This window comes from Sorex araneus, chromosome 11 (genome assembly GCF_027595985.1).
Source record: "Sorex araneus isolate mSorAra2 chromosome 11, mSorAra2.pri, whole genome shotgun sequence".
Taxonomy (NCBI): domain Eukaryota; kingdom Metazoa; phylum Chordata; class Mammalia; order Eulipotyphla; family Soricidae; genus Sorex; species Sorex araneus.
In genome coordinates, this window is record NC_073312.1 from 11191461 (window position 1) to 11208078 (window position 16618).

At 45.9% G+C, this 16618-nt stretch overlaps 1 protein-coding gene across 4 annotated transcripts in view; it reads left to right on the forward strand.

Annotated features, from left to right (window-relative positions):
* The window catches only part of GFRA1 (GDNF family receptor alpha 1), a 228461-nt gene that overhangs the window by 194854 nt on the left and 16989 nt on the right, over positions 1-16618 (forward strand). For all 4 annotated transcript variants that reach the window (XM_055119503.1, XM_055119502.1, XM_055119504.1 and 1 more), the window contains 2 exons: positions 1963-2097; positions 5907-6088. In XM_055119503.1, the coding sequence (XP_054975478.1) occupies positions 1963-2097; positions 5907-6088 (317 nt within the window). The remainder of the gene's footprint in view (positions 1-1962; positions 2098-5906; positions 6089-16618) is intronic.

Here is a 16618-nt window from a genome sequence, read left to right on the forward strand (position 1 = left end):
GAATCATGCCAGCGAATCATACCAGGATCCCGTTATCCACTTGACAATCTACTGCCTCTGGAGAATAGTTTTGAATGAATTTGGGGGGAGGTAGAGTGAGGCATGTTTGTGTCTGGCTGTGTAGGGCAGGAGAAAAAAAAATAGATGCTCTGGGGACCAGGGGCCAGGAAAACCCTGTATCAGCACCCCACCGCGTGACAGTTGATGCGGACCCACAGTGAAGGCTGGCAGGGGCTGGACAAGGGAAAGCGAATGTGTGGGGAGTCTGGGGTAGGCAGGTGGTATGTTCCTGCCAGCATCAGAAGTGCTTCCTTTCAGAGAACACAGAGCCTGGAGTGGTCCATGGAGTGCCTGCATGCTCAGGCCAGTGAACAGCCAATGGCAGGGGCTGTCCAGGGGTCTCTGTGCCCCCTCACTCCTACCCCTGATCCATGTGGTCCCCGTGAGCATCATCAGGGACACAGACAGTGCTCCCGGCTCTCGTCATTTGGGCCTGCAGAGTTCCTTTTGTTCTATACTTTTCATGAATCTCTATGTCACCCACCGTGGGGCTTTGCCGAACTGTGGAATAATGGGCTCAGAAATGACAAAACCACCGACTGCCTGGCCATTGTCAAAAGTTTGAGAACACAGACTGGGGCGCCCGAAGGAGATGGTGTCAGGGTCAACCAGCCTGTCCCCAGGAGAGTCCATCTTCCAGTAAAGCTCACAAGGCCTCCTCGAGTTGCCAAGGTACATGCTGTGTAATGCCTGTGAGCTCTGCTTGGGCATGGGGGCCTGTCTGGTGTCTGAAGGGGACCGAATCTGCTTTTTCCCCAGGTTAAGACCTCTTCTGCTCTAACTTCTTTCAGAACCAAGCTTGTTCATCTTTCTCCCATAAGCAGCCTCTACTATGGTGTCAGGCATTCAGGAGTGCTCAAGAGACACGTTAGCTCTTCCTCAGTGGGGATGATGCCTGTTCCTTTTCCTCCCAAAGTGCAGAGCTTCCTCTCTGCTCCAAGTAGAGGTTCTCATCCCAGGAACAATGGGATATTATTTCCTCCAAGTCAGTGAGGAATTTGGGGCAAAGACAGTAAGGCCCTTGACCCAGAAGAGTTTACATTCTGTGGTTGTGACCAAATCTGTCCCATTGGGTCACTGATTACCCTTTTTCCTTAGTTCTGCAAAAAAAAAAATAATACAGAAGGCTTCTTGGCATGAGTAGGTAGTGCCTGGCGTGAACCACCCAGGCAGAGACATTTGAGTTGCATTAAGTGTTAATGCATTGTTTATTCATGCCAGTACAGAACTCATCAGGAAAAAAGCAGGAATACAGGAAGATGTAGCCCAAAGAGACCACCCAGCATTTCTTTGAGGACTCTTGAGACAATACTCTAGAAGCTGTTCTCTTAGAGAATTTCCATAGTTTGTTTCCAACTTGGAAGATTTTTGTTCAATTCGCTGAGTCTGATACACAGAGCACTCGTTAGCAATATTCAGGCTGCAGGCTCACCCAGAAGGCGAGCCCTGAGCTTCCCTGTGTAACTCTGAAGCAGCCATTTGCTTCAGAGGGAAGTGAATTCAGAGTCCTCAAAGGATCTTTAAAGACATGTAAAACCAGTTCTACCTATTAATGAAGATGAATGTCACCCCCAAGAAAATGCAAGGAATTTGGCAACTCATACGTTGTCAGTTTATTCTTTTCAGCTCCATGACATCACACCATTTGTGTAGGGAAAAAATAGTTCCATTGAAGCTCAAGGAGTTTGACTATAATTTTAAAGTAAATATATAAATTATTTTTTGTGTTCATGATAAATTGCCAAGAAAACACGCTACTGAACATAATTTCCCACTCAGCAAATACAATGTTCGCAATTATCCATGGTGCCATCACTGTCAGGGGAACACATGTTTCTTTCTAGGCACTAGAAAAATCTAGATCCTCACTTAAGACTCAGACGCCTTGTTTTTATTTTTTAGGTACAGTCATGACCCCCAACTACATAGACTCCAGCAGCCTCAGCGTGGCCCCGTGGTGTGACTGTAACAACAGTGGGAATGACCTGGAAGAGTGCATAAAGTTTTTGAATTTCTTCAAGGACAATACCTGTCTTAGTAAGTCTTTAAAAAGAAATAAAGGGGCTGGAATGATAGCACAGTGGGTAGAGCATTTGCCTTGCACGCAACCGACCCTGATTCGATTCCCAGCATCCCATATGGTCCTCCAAGCACTGCCAGGAGTAGTTCCTAAGTGCAGAGCCAGGACTAACCCCTGTGAATTGCTGGGTGTGACCCAAAAAGCAAAAATAAAAATAAACATAAAATAGTCAATTTCACTTTGCTCTCTGTCTGCTTCCTCCCTCTCCCTGCCCCCTTTACCCTGATCATGGATGGAAAATCCAGTTCTTTTGGCCACACTACCTAAAACAGCAAGAATGGAGCAAGTAATGCTCCCAGGGTTGCCAAGTCTGTGAATCATAAGGACTGAGAGAACAAAAGATCCAAAGGACCATCAGTAAATTGTGTGGAAAAGAATACTTCTACCCACTGATCACATTTTGATCTTGGCAACCAGAACAAAGTCTGTTCCAAAGGTTCTTCTAACCTGTGTGGAGTACACAACATGAGGAAGCTCAGAAAGATTAGATGGGAGTAGGTCTCCGAGGACTCTTGGAGAAAAATTAGCATGTTAGCATTGATAGCCCTCTGGATGCTTAGGGTTGGCTTTGAGAAGCTCTAGCAATTTGAGATCAGTTGGCAGTGCCGCCAGGAAGAGTGGGAGGTCAGGATATGGGTTATCCCAGGAGTCTAGATGAGCCACAGGGGCTGGAAACAGTATTGATGATCACTACTGTGTCCTTTGGGATATTTGAAAACATAGCTGCCAAAGGAAGAGCCAGAGAAAGAGGAATGGACGTGTGTGAGCTTTCAACTCCAGAATCACTGTGCCAGGGCTCCTTTGCCCACTGATGTGTGCCCATTCCAGGCAGTGCTCCAGCTGAGATGCTGGAGTAGCTCACTCAACATTTGGTGGCAGCCATCATTAATCTATTGGGTGCTTACACTAGAAGGAGTGCAGTGACCTACATGTTCTCATTCACTGCCATTTGCCCAGGAACCCTCCAGTCTGTACAGGGAGCCTCAATGAAGCTATTTCAGCTCCATTTCCAGTTAAGTAAATGACTGGTATTCATAGAAGCCGGGCTGCCAGAGTCAGCCTCCAAAACCCAAGTTCCTTCTACAGTCCCTCATGGCCTCCCAACCCACACCAGGGCTTTTGTTTGTTTCATGCTTGACACTGAAGGACCCAATGGACAAGAACACGAGAATGAACACCAGGGACCAGGGATGCTTCCTGCTGTGTGCTGGGGAACAGCCTCTAAAAATGAGAGCGTAGCTACCCCTCTGAGATCTGTCTCCTTCAGAGACAACTGTTTATGATGCTCTGCTGAATGGTGATTAATTTCTAGAGAATTAGCAAACAATTTGCCATGTGCCTGTAGAAAAGCTTTTGTATTACATCTAAGACCTCCTCATTATTTCCTTTGTTGAAAAGAAAAATCTAAGTGATTTTCTCAGTAGGTACTAGATAGAGCAATGTGACTATGCCAAATGCTTTGATCATCAAAACAAAAACAAATTTCAGGACATTTCAGTAAAAGTCAGACCTACAAAACTATCCTTAAGTGTGGAGACATTCATTGGTTCAGTGTGCCTTAAGAAGCCTGTGGGAATGCACACTTTGTTTAGTTTAGACTTTAAACAGTGTGTGTATGTGTGTATATGTACATATATATTCATATGTATATTAATATAGGTGTGTATATATACTCTTTTGGCAGGATACAAATTTTAATAAAGATAAAATAATGACAAAAGAGGCCAGTATCAGAAAAAAAAACTTATAGTCAATCTAGCGGGAGAAACACCCTCTCTCAGCGAAATTAAAGTTGTCCCAGCTTAATAATATTTTGGCATAGGGGAGAGTAGTCTGATGTCTTATTGCTAATGACTTTTCAATAAAAATAAATGCATTTGGTCTTCAACCGGGACCAAAGCCAGCCAGAATTGTTCGTTGCCATTTAGAGTTGGATCTGAAGGGACACAGCATACCAAAGCTGCAAGGCTGAAAATTCAATTGCTTGCACAAAACCAAGAGTAGAAGATATGGGTGTGGATATCCCCCACTTCTGGTCCCTCCAGGTTTACCAGCCCTCTCCTAGATGCCCATCCTACGCACCATAAACGTCTCAGGCTTCTGTCTGGTTCCTGGAAAGGAAACAGTTATTTAAGTCAATGAGTATGGCAGATGTAATGGCAGAGAGAGAGACTGAGCTGGTGAGGAAAGGGAGATACCAGTTAGTCTCATTCCCATCTTTGATCAGATCCTACTTTAGCCTTTCTGGAGCACTAGATTTAAACCTCCCACCCCAATTCCATTCAGCACCGGCTTAATTTCCAAGGGTTTACCTCTCTGGGCAGGAAGTTGTCTTCTCTTTTGTCATATTTAGCTGCTGGGACCCAGCACAGGGCAATATTCTCTTATGATCTCTCTCCCTTTCCCATTTTAACAGAGTAGTTGGAAGGAAGGAATGAGACATCGAACAAGCTGACCCCAAGGGGGAAGGCAGATGTGCTGGAAAACATGGAAAGTTGTAGGAGATGATTGGGGCCTTGAATCTGCATGACTTGTAAGACAAGCTCTGGTTGTAGTGGTTTTGGGTCATTTAAGGAAACTGGCTCCTGTTCTACTTCTCTGCTTCACCCTCCCATTTAAGCCACATAGCATGGCTAAGAGCACAGAAAAAATGTTTTTATTAATTTGAAGCTGTTTCTTGTTGCCTAGAAAATATAAAGTTTTAGAAAACAAGCTTCCAATTTGCAGAACTTAAAAAGATAACAATTTTAGAACAAAACGTCACTTCTAAGAGGAAGATTAGGCTCAAATTATTCTGTCTTGTATATTGAAAAATGCCATCTAAGAGTCATATATTAACAATTTGCACATTCAGGCCCCAAATGGAGGAGTTTGATTTCTTATACAATGAATATGAAATAAAAAAAAATTCCCTAAATCCAGCCCCAATCCCCCAGGACCTGATTAAAAACTGTTTTTCATTCATTTTAGGGAGGGGAACAACACACAACCAATTTACTCTTGCCATAAAAACAATCTAATCCCATGAAATTGTAATAAGCTTTTAAAGTTTTACATTTTAAACTTTTCATTTAAGCAAGGCTGTTCCCACCTAATTATGTAGATTTTGTTTGGGAGACTGGGAGCCGAAAGAGAAAAAAATAATCTTGCTTAAATTTTCACTCTCTATTGATGAGGTCTGGGGTACATTTTTTCTTTTAACAAAGCTAGTTGTGGTTTGTACCTTGGGCCATGTCTGATTCATAGTAGGTGCCCTGTGGTCTGGAGTTACATTTTGTGCCATTTGGTATCACCTCCTGCCAAATTGGTGTGCGTGCCACTAATCGCCTCCGTCTCATAATTAAAGATACGTACTTTAAAAAAGAAGCACTAATGACTTTGCTTTTAGTATAGTCTCTTGACAAAGCGCACGGATCTCTTGGAACACTGATTGTGATTTCAAATCGAGGTCTCGGGCTAGGCTCAGCTGAGGAGTATTTCAGGACAAGGCTCTGGCTCAGCCCCTGGCAAATAAATGGAACAATAAATACTTGTTGCACTGGAAGCATGGCTCACTGTCCAGCTCCGGGTTCAGCAAATCAGACGACTCAGGTCTCCTGACCCAAGGCCTGGCTGGCTGCACGTGGAGGGTGAATGGATGGATGAGTTTCTTTTGGAGCTGTCCAATGCTGCCTTCAGAATTTCCAGAGTATTCTGGCTGTGTGTATCCTGTCTGTTACATTTGCTGTTTGACTTCGAAATTGGATTTCCTCCTGTTTTACTACAGAAAATGCAATTCAAGCCTTTGGCAATGGCTCCGATGTGACTGTGTGGCAGCCAGCCCTCCCAGTTCAGACCACCACTGCCACTAGCAGCACTGCCTTCCGGCCCAAGACCAAGCCCCTGGGACCAGCAGGGTCTGAGAACGAAATCCCCACCCACGTCTTACCGCCTTGTGCCAACTTACAGGTAAGAGCGGGCTTGAACTCTCTAGAGGAGCTCTGCAGAAAAACCTGGGTTCATTTTTCTGAGTTCTGTTTAGGCACAGAAGGCAAATGGTGGAATGTGGCTCAGGTTAGAGTCTTAAATGATAAAACGAGAGTGGAAAGTGCCATGGAGGAGAGAGAGTTTGGTTGAGAGGTTGAACCTGCCGTTTATCTGAGTTGGGTCGAACTTTTGTACCTAGCCTGGATGTTTGTCCTGGTGGCGAGAAGGGACTGGACAGAAACAATAGCCTTCTGTTTTGTGGCGTGGTAAAGTTGGGCAATTTATGTGCTTTGCTTATTTGATGACCTCTACAAAGTAGCACGTTGGAGAGGAAGAAGCTTCGGGGTTTGGCTCCATCGCCAACAGTGAAACTGAGTGTGGGATATTTGGCTCTGTCTAAAGAGATGCCAAAAACCTGGATTACTGGTGACATCTTTACTCAAATGCAGAGTCTTCCTATGAGCTTGTTCTTCGGGAAACCAGAGGAAAATGCACCTTCCCAGCAAGGTGCTGCTATGCAGAATCCCCAGGTGAATAAACACAGTAATAGTGGCCAGGAGACCTCTTTGCGATGAGTCCAGATGTCCAAGCACTACAGTGATGCACCAATATGGTGAATTCCTGGCCTGAGTCAAAAGAGGGTCTTTCATCAGCCCCATTATTGATCTTTTGTAGTAATGAACTCTTTGGTGAAACTTCTCATCATCCTGTGCTCAGGAGAGTATTCTTACAGGCGCTCCATCTTTGAGTTTCCTCTTCCAATGCTTTTGTCATTGTGGTGGCATTATGATATGGAGAAAGCTGTAGGGGATTAGATAATTTGGTGGCACTATGGATGAAAGTCCTGTTGATTTTTTGAAGGCCACACTCCAAAGTTGTCATTAATCTTACAGAGCTGGTGATTTGCACGAGGGGCTGGAATCAATCCAGGACCATTGTGTGTTTTTCAAAGGTCATTTGAGGTATATGGGGTGACAGTGGTGACCACATGGTCACTTGTGCTTTCTTTCCTGAAAGACTAGGTGCCGTGGGGCTGGACAGCAGGTAAGGCATCTGCCTTGCACGCGGCCAACCCAGGTTCGGTTCCCAGCATCCCATATGGTCCCCTGACCACTGACAAGAGTAATTCCTGAGTGCAAAATCAGGAGTAACCTCTGTGCATCGCCAGGGGTGTGACCCAAAAAGCAAAAAAAAAAAAAACACAAACAAAAAACAAAACAAAAAACCTAGGTGCTGGGCCTCTTGTTATCACTACCCACTTGTCACAAGTGATATTTACCCACTCCTCCCTCCCCAACCCAATCAACAGTCAGCACCCCCATGATGTACCCCCAGAGAACTCCTTTTTAAACCCATAATTCACATTTTTTTTCCAAAAAGAGCCCATTATAGGAGATGTCTCCAAAGGACTGAGCACTTGGTGCCCTGAGCACAAAGCCTGGGGAGCCCCAGAGCTAGGTGGGGCACCAAAAATATATAAAATAGGACTAGGGAAATGGAACAGAGTTTAAGGCACTTGCCTCGCATGAAGCCAGTTGTGAGTTCAATCCCTCATAGAGTGACCAGCACAGACCCAAGAAAAGCCCCTAAGCACTGCCCATTGTGACCCCAAAACCAAAATCTAAGAGAAGAACAAACCCAGGAAACATTTTCTATTCTCTTTTTATTTATTTATTTTTGCTAATTAGATCACACATGGCAATGCTCAGGCAATGCTCCTGGCTCTGCATTTAGGAATTACTCCTGCCAGTGCTCATGGGACCCTATGGGATGCCAGGCATTGAACCTGGACCAGCCGCTTACAAAGCAAATACCCTACCTGCTGTACTGTCACTCTGACCCCATATTTCCTTTTCTGACTCCTGTACTTCCCCCACTGCACGGGCTCCCTGGTCTCTATCTTCTACTCTCTACCAGCTCAGCCTTCCAGCATACCCTCAGACCTCAGAGACCTGCCCCATGACCCCCAAAGGAGCAAACCAAGAGGGGACCCACACACACCCTCACCCAAATGTTCTTGGTGCTTCTAGACTGTCCCCTAGATGTTCCCCATCTCTATAACTCAGTGTGAGAAGGGCAGAACAGGGCACTAGCTGGATATTCTAGCCCCAACAGCCCCATACTGTTGCCAGACCTGAGGATGGAGGAGAAATGACTCCCCTGGAGTGTTGTCTCCAGTTAGAGGAAGATGCAGAGCCAGAATGAGCACCCAAGAGGTCCGGGCAGGGCTCCTTCTTCATCCTCTGCCTGGGTGAGCATTTTGCTCTTCAGCCAGGGGGCCATCTGCCCTTTTTGGGTCCCTTAGCCACACAAGGGCTGATTAGAGTATGTTTGTTCACAGGTATGACAAGTCAGGTCATCTTCTCTGTGCCCCTACATCCCACATGTCCCCCCCCCACCTCAGGTAGCAGACATCCTTTTATTTCCCAATAAAACAACAGAGGCAGGGAAATCCTCACAACTTAACCCAGATCATACTGCAGTTTGCTGGGGCTGGGAGTTCTAACTCCAAGACTTGACTTTGTCTTGTGACCTTGGACAACCTGGGCTTTCCCCTGACCCCACTTCCTTCACATTTGAATTGGGCTGAGAAGCAGAAGTAAGAATTCGAAGATCAAAGACCAGAGTGACAGTCCAGGAATTAAGATACTTCTCTTCCTTGCAGTGGATTTCATTAGAACCCCCAACCTTGCATATTATCCCTTGAACACTTTCAGAAATGACCCCTAGGCCCAGTGGTAAGCATTGAGCTTGGCTAGGTTTGGCCCAAACCCCTGCATCAACAAAAATAACATTATACAAAGTGATGAATACCATGTGAATTACTGGTGGTGGTAAGTCTTTTACAATACGTGCCTATGTTAAAGCCTGTTGTATGCCTAAGATTTTGTCAGTTATACCACAAAGCTGGTGTGAGGCAGAGGGAGAAAAGAGAGTATGAGAGGAGGAAAGGAGAAGCAGATTTTAGGAGAGCTGGAGATCAGGTGCTTTGGGGAGAAGGTGATGTGAATGATGGGGAGATGTCATGCTCATCCTCTTGACTGGCCTGTGCATCACAGTTCAGGAGATCAGAGCGGGGAGATGGAATGTTGGCCAGCAAGGCTTTGACAATTTGGTGTTCATTTTGGAGTTATCTATATTAAGAACAGTTGAAAGAATCACACCAGAGGATCAGGACTGGGGGTTAGAAGCTGAGTAGTGATAAAGTGAGCAGGTTTGTCTGAAAAGTGACCCCTGCCCTGTATACTGATTTAGAACTCTTGCTCTCGCATCAGACTCCCCATCTGTCTTTCCTTTGCCTGCCTTGCCATCTCCAAATACATTACCATTTGCCAGGGCCCCCCCAGAAATATCTGAGAATGGCGTCTGTCCCAGCACCTATGTCATGATTCAGAATAGCACCGACTTAAACCAGCTTGGGATCCATTTGGTAACCGATTTGGAGAAAGTCAACTATCTTTGGCAGCTCTAAAGTTCACTTCCCTGGAGAAGCAACCTCTCGTAATATTTTAAAATATACAATAAAACGAGAAAACTCTTGGGGACTTGAGTTTCTGTCTTAACATTTGAGATAGATTTCCCCCTTGGATGGGAAGAAATAAGAATAAATATTTTCACAAGTCCGTTTCCCAGTATAATTATCAACAAACCAAACACAACCCGGCTTGGGAAGACGGCTGATTCACGGCACACCCAGGCCTCATCTGCGGCGCCTCTGAATGACTTGGCTTTAAGAAGGGAAAATGAATTGATTAATAGAAAATGTCAATGAGTTGTCCAAGCACTCACCCCCCGAGCTGATAAAATACCGGGTTTAGGGGGAACCCTGCCAAACTCCCATGTCAGAATTCATTGGCAATCATGTCAGTGACGAGTGTGGTCAGAATGTGCTGTTGTTGGCAGTTCCCTCAGACTTGTACAAAGTGGTCACAGGAAGAACCAAGGCACATTAGTAATTCTACCAGCCATTTCATTTTCTGGGCCTTGGGGAGATCTGGTCATTGGGAAATCTCAGGAAATTTAAACCAAATGAGGACTTTTCTTGGTGCTTATTTAAAGTAAATATCTTTGGAAGAGATACATATTGGGAAAATCTCTCTTTTGGATCATCGTACACCCATTTAAGTCTGTGGCTTAAGGGAAGACTTCTTCAATTGACCTTTCAGACTCTTTCTTTTCCATGATCAAATAAGGTGATGGAGGCTGGGGGAGAGAGCCTTGGGGTTAGAACTGAGGTCTGAAAAAGTGTTTCTGCTTCAGCCCCTTTCCACTCCCTTTCGTATTGTACTTTGTGGGAGAGGGGTGAATTGCGTCACACTAAATGATGCTCAGTAGGTGCTCCTGTCTTTGTGCTCAGGGACCACTCCTGGCAGTGATCAGGGGACCCTATGTGGCACCAGAGGTCAATCCAGGATTAACCAGATGTGAGGCAAGCAGGTACCTTAGCCCCTGAACTATCTCTTCAGTCCCTCCACTCCCTTTTCTTAAAAGAGATGTGATGGGTCATCAGCAGGCTGATGCTCAAAGCCAGCCGAGAAAGGGAGATCCCTGAGCCACTGGGCAGTGCCCTGCTGAATTCAGCAACAGCATGCAAAGTTGGGGCTTCTGGTTTGTCCGCTGTGGTCCCAATGAAACCAGGCTGTGAGTGGGACACAGAGGGCTGGCAGTTCTTACCCTTGAGTTTCCATCTTCTTCATCCTCCAAATGGGGCTTGAACTCTGCATCCTAGAAGGAACCAGCAGGCCTGCTTTCTCAGTCAGTCTGAGAGCAGGGTTGAAATGGTCCAAATGAGGGTAGGGGGGTGGGAGACTTTGAGAGATCCCAACCGCTTAGAGCTACACTACAGCAGGCAGCATTGTCTCCTCAACACCCACATTGCCTGCCTAGGTGAGCTGACCCAATGACTCTCGAGGTCCCACAGTGGGGACATCCCAGCCTCAATAGGCCTCTTTTCTGGAACCAAGACCAGACAAGATTCTCTGCGTTTCTGGCTAATCCCACCTCTTCCTGGTCTCCAGGAAGAGCAACACATGGTTCCTTTTCGTCTGGGATAGAGTTTGAAGCTTGTAGAAATAGTTGAGGTTCAACAGGAGGGGAGGCAGTGCCTACTTGCAGATTGGTATGAGGGGTAAGAGGACACAAGGGCTTGTTCTCTTGAAATGGGTGACCTATCACTCACCTATGTTAACTACTGTGGTTTCTCCTCTACCCTACTTAGCCTCTGGGGCTAAGACAACACCCTCCACCCCCCAGTGATGTGTGAAACCAAGGATGGCACCAGATCCTGTATATTATGTCTTCCAATGCACATGTTTCTATGACAAAGCTTCATTTGTTAATGAAGCCTAAGAAGAGATTGACAGTAATAATAAAACCAAGTAATTACAAATACTAGACTGCAATGAAGGTTTTATGGATGTGGTCTCTTATGCTCAAAGTTTCTTATGGTCTGTATTATTTAGGGGTTGTAAGAACCCTTGAATCAGGAGGACTCACTGGGTTGAATATTGAATTTGAATATTGAGTATTTGACTGAATACTGAGCCATTGATCTCTGAGCCAGACTGGAATCCTGGAAGAACATGCACTTCCCACCTGCTGCCCAGCTCATCAGTCCTAAAGCAGGCCTATTTGCATCCCATGGGGCCAGACCACTCTAGAGAGGACTTCAGAAGGCTTCCCAGGGGCCAACCTTCAGGGTCCAGATGTGGCAGGAAGGTGATTATCCAGAACTGCTAAGTGCCCAGGCCCCGGCTTTGACCAGGGGAAAATTGTAAGTGTGGAGTTTGAAAAGGAAAGCTGCCAATGGGTGTCCTGTAAATCATTTGTGCCGGCAGACTGACCCCATTATGTCAGCTAATCCTGGAAATACAGGAGGTAAATTTAAATCTTCGAGCATGAAGCACTTAATCAATATTCTAAATGTTTTTCTTGCAATTTATGCTCGTGGAGCAATGGGGTGCTTCAGCGTCCTGTTAATCTTCCCCTGGGGAAGAGGCTCTGGAGAGCCTGGAGGGGGGGTATGGGGGAGAGAAACAGGAAGGGGGGTGCTTGGAGCTTTGTATGCGGGAGGGCAGGAAGCTGGAGGGGGAAAGATGCCAGGGAAGGAGCAAGTTTCTACACTGGGCCCCTGGCATCCTAGTCCCGGGCCCTGAACTCCCTTTCTTCCTCCCAATAGGGCACAGCTACCCACAGCCTTTTGCTCAGCACTTCCTTTGAGACCTGTGGTTGGCAGCCCGGCATGGAGTGCGCTAAAGAGGCCATGAGCTTTGCGGCTGGTTGAACACGGAGCTAGTCTGCCACCCCTGAATTTCTTTTATGTCTTCCTTTTGTTGTTGTTGTTGGTGGTGGTGGCCTCTCCCTGAGCTTCAGTCTCAGGCCAGTGGTTCAAAGCACTGAGAATGCAGTTTGGATCCAGAAGAACTGGGTATAACCCAGGCCATCCCATCCCCTGTTGGTGCTTGAGGCCTCTTGTAGGGGTATAGGAGTGATGCCTGGGGGACCAGGAGGTGTCAGGGATCCAGCTGAGATTAGCTGTGTGCAAGACATGGACCTTAAGCCCTATAGTTGCTCTCAGGAGATCCCCACCCCTTTTGGCATTTCTCATGTAAGTAGCATCACCTCCTTGAGTTTGTTTTGAGGTTTAAAGTAGGTGTGGCCAGCAGCAGCATTTGGTAAATAGCCACCTGTGTAATCAGCATTGCTGAGATATCTTAGAAAATTAACTTCGAATGCGGGGTCCCTAAAGGAAGGGTGGGTCCCAAGGAGGGGCAGGTGGGGCTGGGAGGGTAAATGATGGTGCTCTTCCTGTTGTGCTTGCTGAGTTGGTAAGCAGGGTTCCGATGCAGTGATGTCCTGCCAGTTCTAAGATGTGGTCATTAGAGAAATTCCCTAGGAAGGAGGAGAAGATATGGAATGTTTTTTGGATATCTGGCCAAGAAAGACAGGAAACTGAAAGGCCAGAAAGGAGTGACCAGGTCTTGAGGGCTCAGAACTCATCCCTAAGCATCTCCAACACAGTAGGTGTTTCCTGGGACCTGCATTCCACCATCACCTTCTTGGTGGCGAGCCTTGGAATCTCAGCCTCAGACAGACTCAGGCCAGCCCGGGCCTCTCTTTTCTGGGAAGTATGTGCTGGGGCTATTGCTACCTTTGTTTTAATCAGAGAGAAGGGACACAAGGGAACACTCTCAGTTGCAGAAAAGGTCGTCCTGACAACTAGCTGCACCTCTTAGAGTCAGAGACTGGAGCTTCTCAGTCCCTCCCCTATCTGCTTTCTGTTGGCCTCCACTACTAATTCTTCCCTACGATAGACACCCTCCTGTGTTTAAAACTCATCAAAGGCTAGTTAATAACATGTGTGAAACATATGTGAGTCAATGTGTTCACACCATTAAAATGGCTGCATAAATATGTCAGACATGCTTGTGGTTCCTGGACCCTGCTTGGGGAAATGTTGAAAACCACTGAGTGTGTGAGACAGGTTCAAGCAAGGTTTGTTGGCTGGGTCCCCTCTGCCTTCGATGGCGTGGCTTAAAAACCAGCATGCGCAGGGCCCTCTGGGAGCCGACCCATGCTGTGTATCTCTTTAGATATTAACTCGTTCAATTCTCACGGTAACCTCAAGAGGTCATGATTGTTATTATTCCCATTCTTTTTTCAGACAGTAGACCTGAGACAGAGAGAGGGTTTGATAAAGAAAGTAAAAAGCCTTTTTTCGCCACCTCCTTCCTTCATATTTTGAAGGGATATTCCAAGCTCTTGACTTCTTTGTTAAGGGGAAACGTAATTCAGCACCATAGATGAAATCACTCTCAGCATTCTTGGTGAACATCTGCAGACGGAGGGCCAGGCTGGATCTAACCCATGGATAGAGAAAGATGCCTCCTATATTTTGCTGCATAATCAGAGCAGAGTTTATGTCAGGAGTTTCTTGGGAGAAAAAAAGTGGGGTGCCAACATGATGGGATCTTTAAAAATTGTACCAGTATTATTGAGGTGAAAGATGCAACAATTATGCTGTGAAATACAGGCATTCTGACACCAATTGGTTTTTTCTTTTTTGTTGTTGTTTTTTTTTTTTTTGGTTTTTGGGTCACACCCGGCGATGCACAGGGGTTACTCCTGGCTCAATTACTCAGGAATCACTCCTGGCAGTGCTCAGGGGACCATATGGGATGCTGGGAATTGAACCCAGGTCAAGCTGCGTGCAAGGCAAATACCCTACCCACTGTGCTATTGCTCCAGCCCCCCAATTGGTTTTTTCAGTCCAACACAGTTGTGGCACTAGGCTCCCCAACTCTCAGTAAAGACAGGACACGCTAAGGGTATGGTCCACTGAGAACCCTCCTTCCTCAAGGGTCCTAGACCACCTTTATATCTAATAAGAACTCAGGAGTTCCCTCAACCCCCTCAGATTAGTTTGCCAGGATGACTCATAGACTCAGGAAGGCATAAATTTATGGATTTTACCATAAAGGATTACGGGTTTACTTTAAAGACTCCGAGTTAGCATGAGCCTCCATGGGGTTTCCACGGAGGCTTTCCTAGTGCCACACCTGTGTGCTTCCCTGTGGCATCCCAGCATGTGACTGGTCGCACCAGCCAAGCTCAGTGACAAGAGTTTCATTGAGGTTTTGATTCCTGGGCATGATTAATAGGGTCCCGGAACCTATGCTTCGATGTTATCCCCCAATGCCTTTCTGTTCCCCTGGGGCTCAGTGGATCCTAAGCAGCCCCCAGCCCTTGGCCTCTGGCTGACATTGATCTTCCTGTTGAATGGACCATCCTGAATCTCAGGACCTTACATTCACTCTCTTCTGTCTTGTGAGAGCTGGCAAGGACTCGGAGGTTCTCTCCCTCAGCCAGGGCCCCAGAAAAGTTGCTTGCTTTCTAAGTTTAATTCTAGACATGCACTGAGACTTCTCAGGAGGAAGCCACAGTGGAAATCTTGCACATGAACCCACACCACCACTGAGGCCCCTTTTTTTCTTTTTTTTTAAAAAAAGGTTCTAATTTCCTATTTATTTTCTGATTAAAGTAGAAAAAGGGGCGAGGGTAAGGAAAACCTCAGGCAAATACTGATCTTCTCTGCCTCAGTTTTCTCCTCTGCCAAATGAAGACGGTAGAGGAATGAATTAGGGGTCAGAGGAAGAACTTTTTTCTCACAACTTGTGCAGTCTGGGGCAAAACCCTGCACAGAGGTGGAACCCTGTGGGTGGTCTACAGCTGTAAATTTTGCTCTAGTTAGCACATAACTGTTGCATGTGTGTGTGCATGTGGTGTGTGTGTGTATGTGTGTCCGTCCAAAATGTGTGATGTGTGTCCAAACTTCCTCTTACCTGGAAACAGCCAGGTCAGACACTGAGCGCCTTGCCTAAGACTCATGCTAATTCATGTGTTAACTGAGGTTAACTCATGTTAAGAGTCACATTCTGAGGTCCTGAGGGACTGACTAGGTTAAGACATAAGAACCAGGGTACAACTCAGTCTGTAACATACATGTAACTGGCACCAGTGACACATTTGACTTTCTCTTTGTTTATTTGGGGGCCACACTTATAGGTGGTCCTGGCTGTGCACTCAGGGATTGTTCCTGGTGGGGTTTGGGGAATCATATGGGGTGCTGGAGATCGAACCCATGTTTAAGTGCAAAGTAAATGCCCTACTCACTGTACTGTCATTCCAGCCTCAAAACATTGGACATTTAAGACTGACTTTAAAGAGTCTGGTGACTTTGGAGCCCAAGGCCCAAAGACTGAGCGTCGCCAGCACAGCCTTTGAACAGGTTGTGCATCTTGTCTGGTCCTGAGCTGAAAGTAGAAGCCTCTTGCTCAGAAAATGAGCTCTATACCGGGCCTTCAAGCTTCAGCATCTCCCACCTCAGGCTGTCACAGATCTAATCTGCAGAACCATTTCCTCCTGATGGGCATGTCTGCTCCCTAGCAAAGTTAGGCTCAGCATATTGTTATAATACACAATACTGTAATTTAAGATTATTTTATCAGCAGTAAAGGGTTTTATAATTCATTTAAAAAGTTGTAATGGGCTTGAGCATCTTCAGTGTAGTTTAATAATATAGCATTTTATAGCTGACTGTAAAATTTCAGATTACGGTTTTCACCATTGTGCTGTTCTATTTTATAGTTTGATAATTGTTCAAATGAAGGAGAGTGTAAAGTTCCTAAAAACCAATTTAATGACTTAGAAAAATAGCCTTTATCCAAATCTACTGCATACCTTTAATGCACCCAGATGTCACCTCTTCCACAAAGGCAGATCTCAGCCTCCATTTCCTTGGCCACAATACCCTTCAAATTAAGCACCCAGAGTGCAATATCTCTGAGTTCTTAATTTTTCTCCATTCTCCTTTATACCTCGTCTCCGATGCCTCGAACAGGCCTTGTTGCCAAATGCAAGGTGAAGACCAGCCAGGCCTGATGCTTTGGAAGGAGCAGGAGTGGTTCTCTCCAGAGGAGGTTCTTCATTTTCACAGCTGGCCCTTCATCAGCT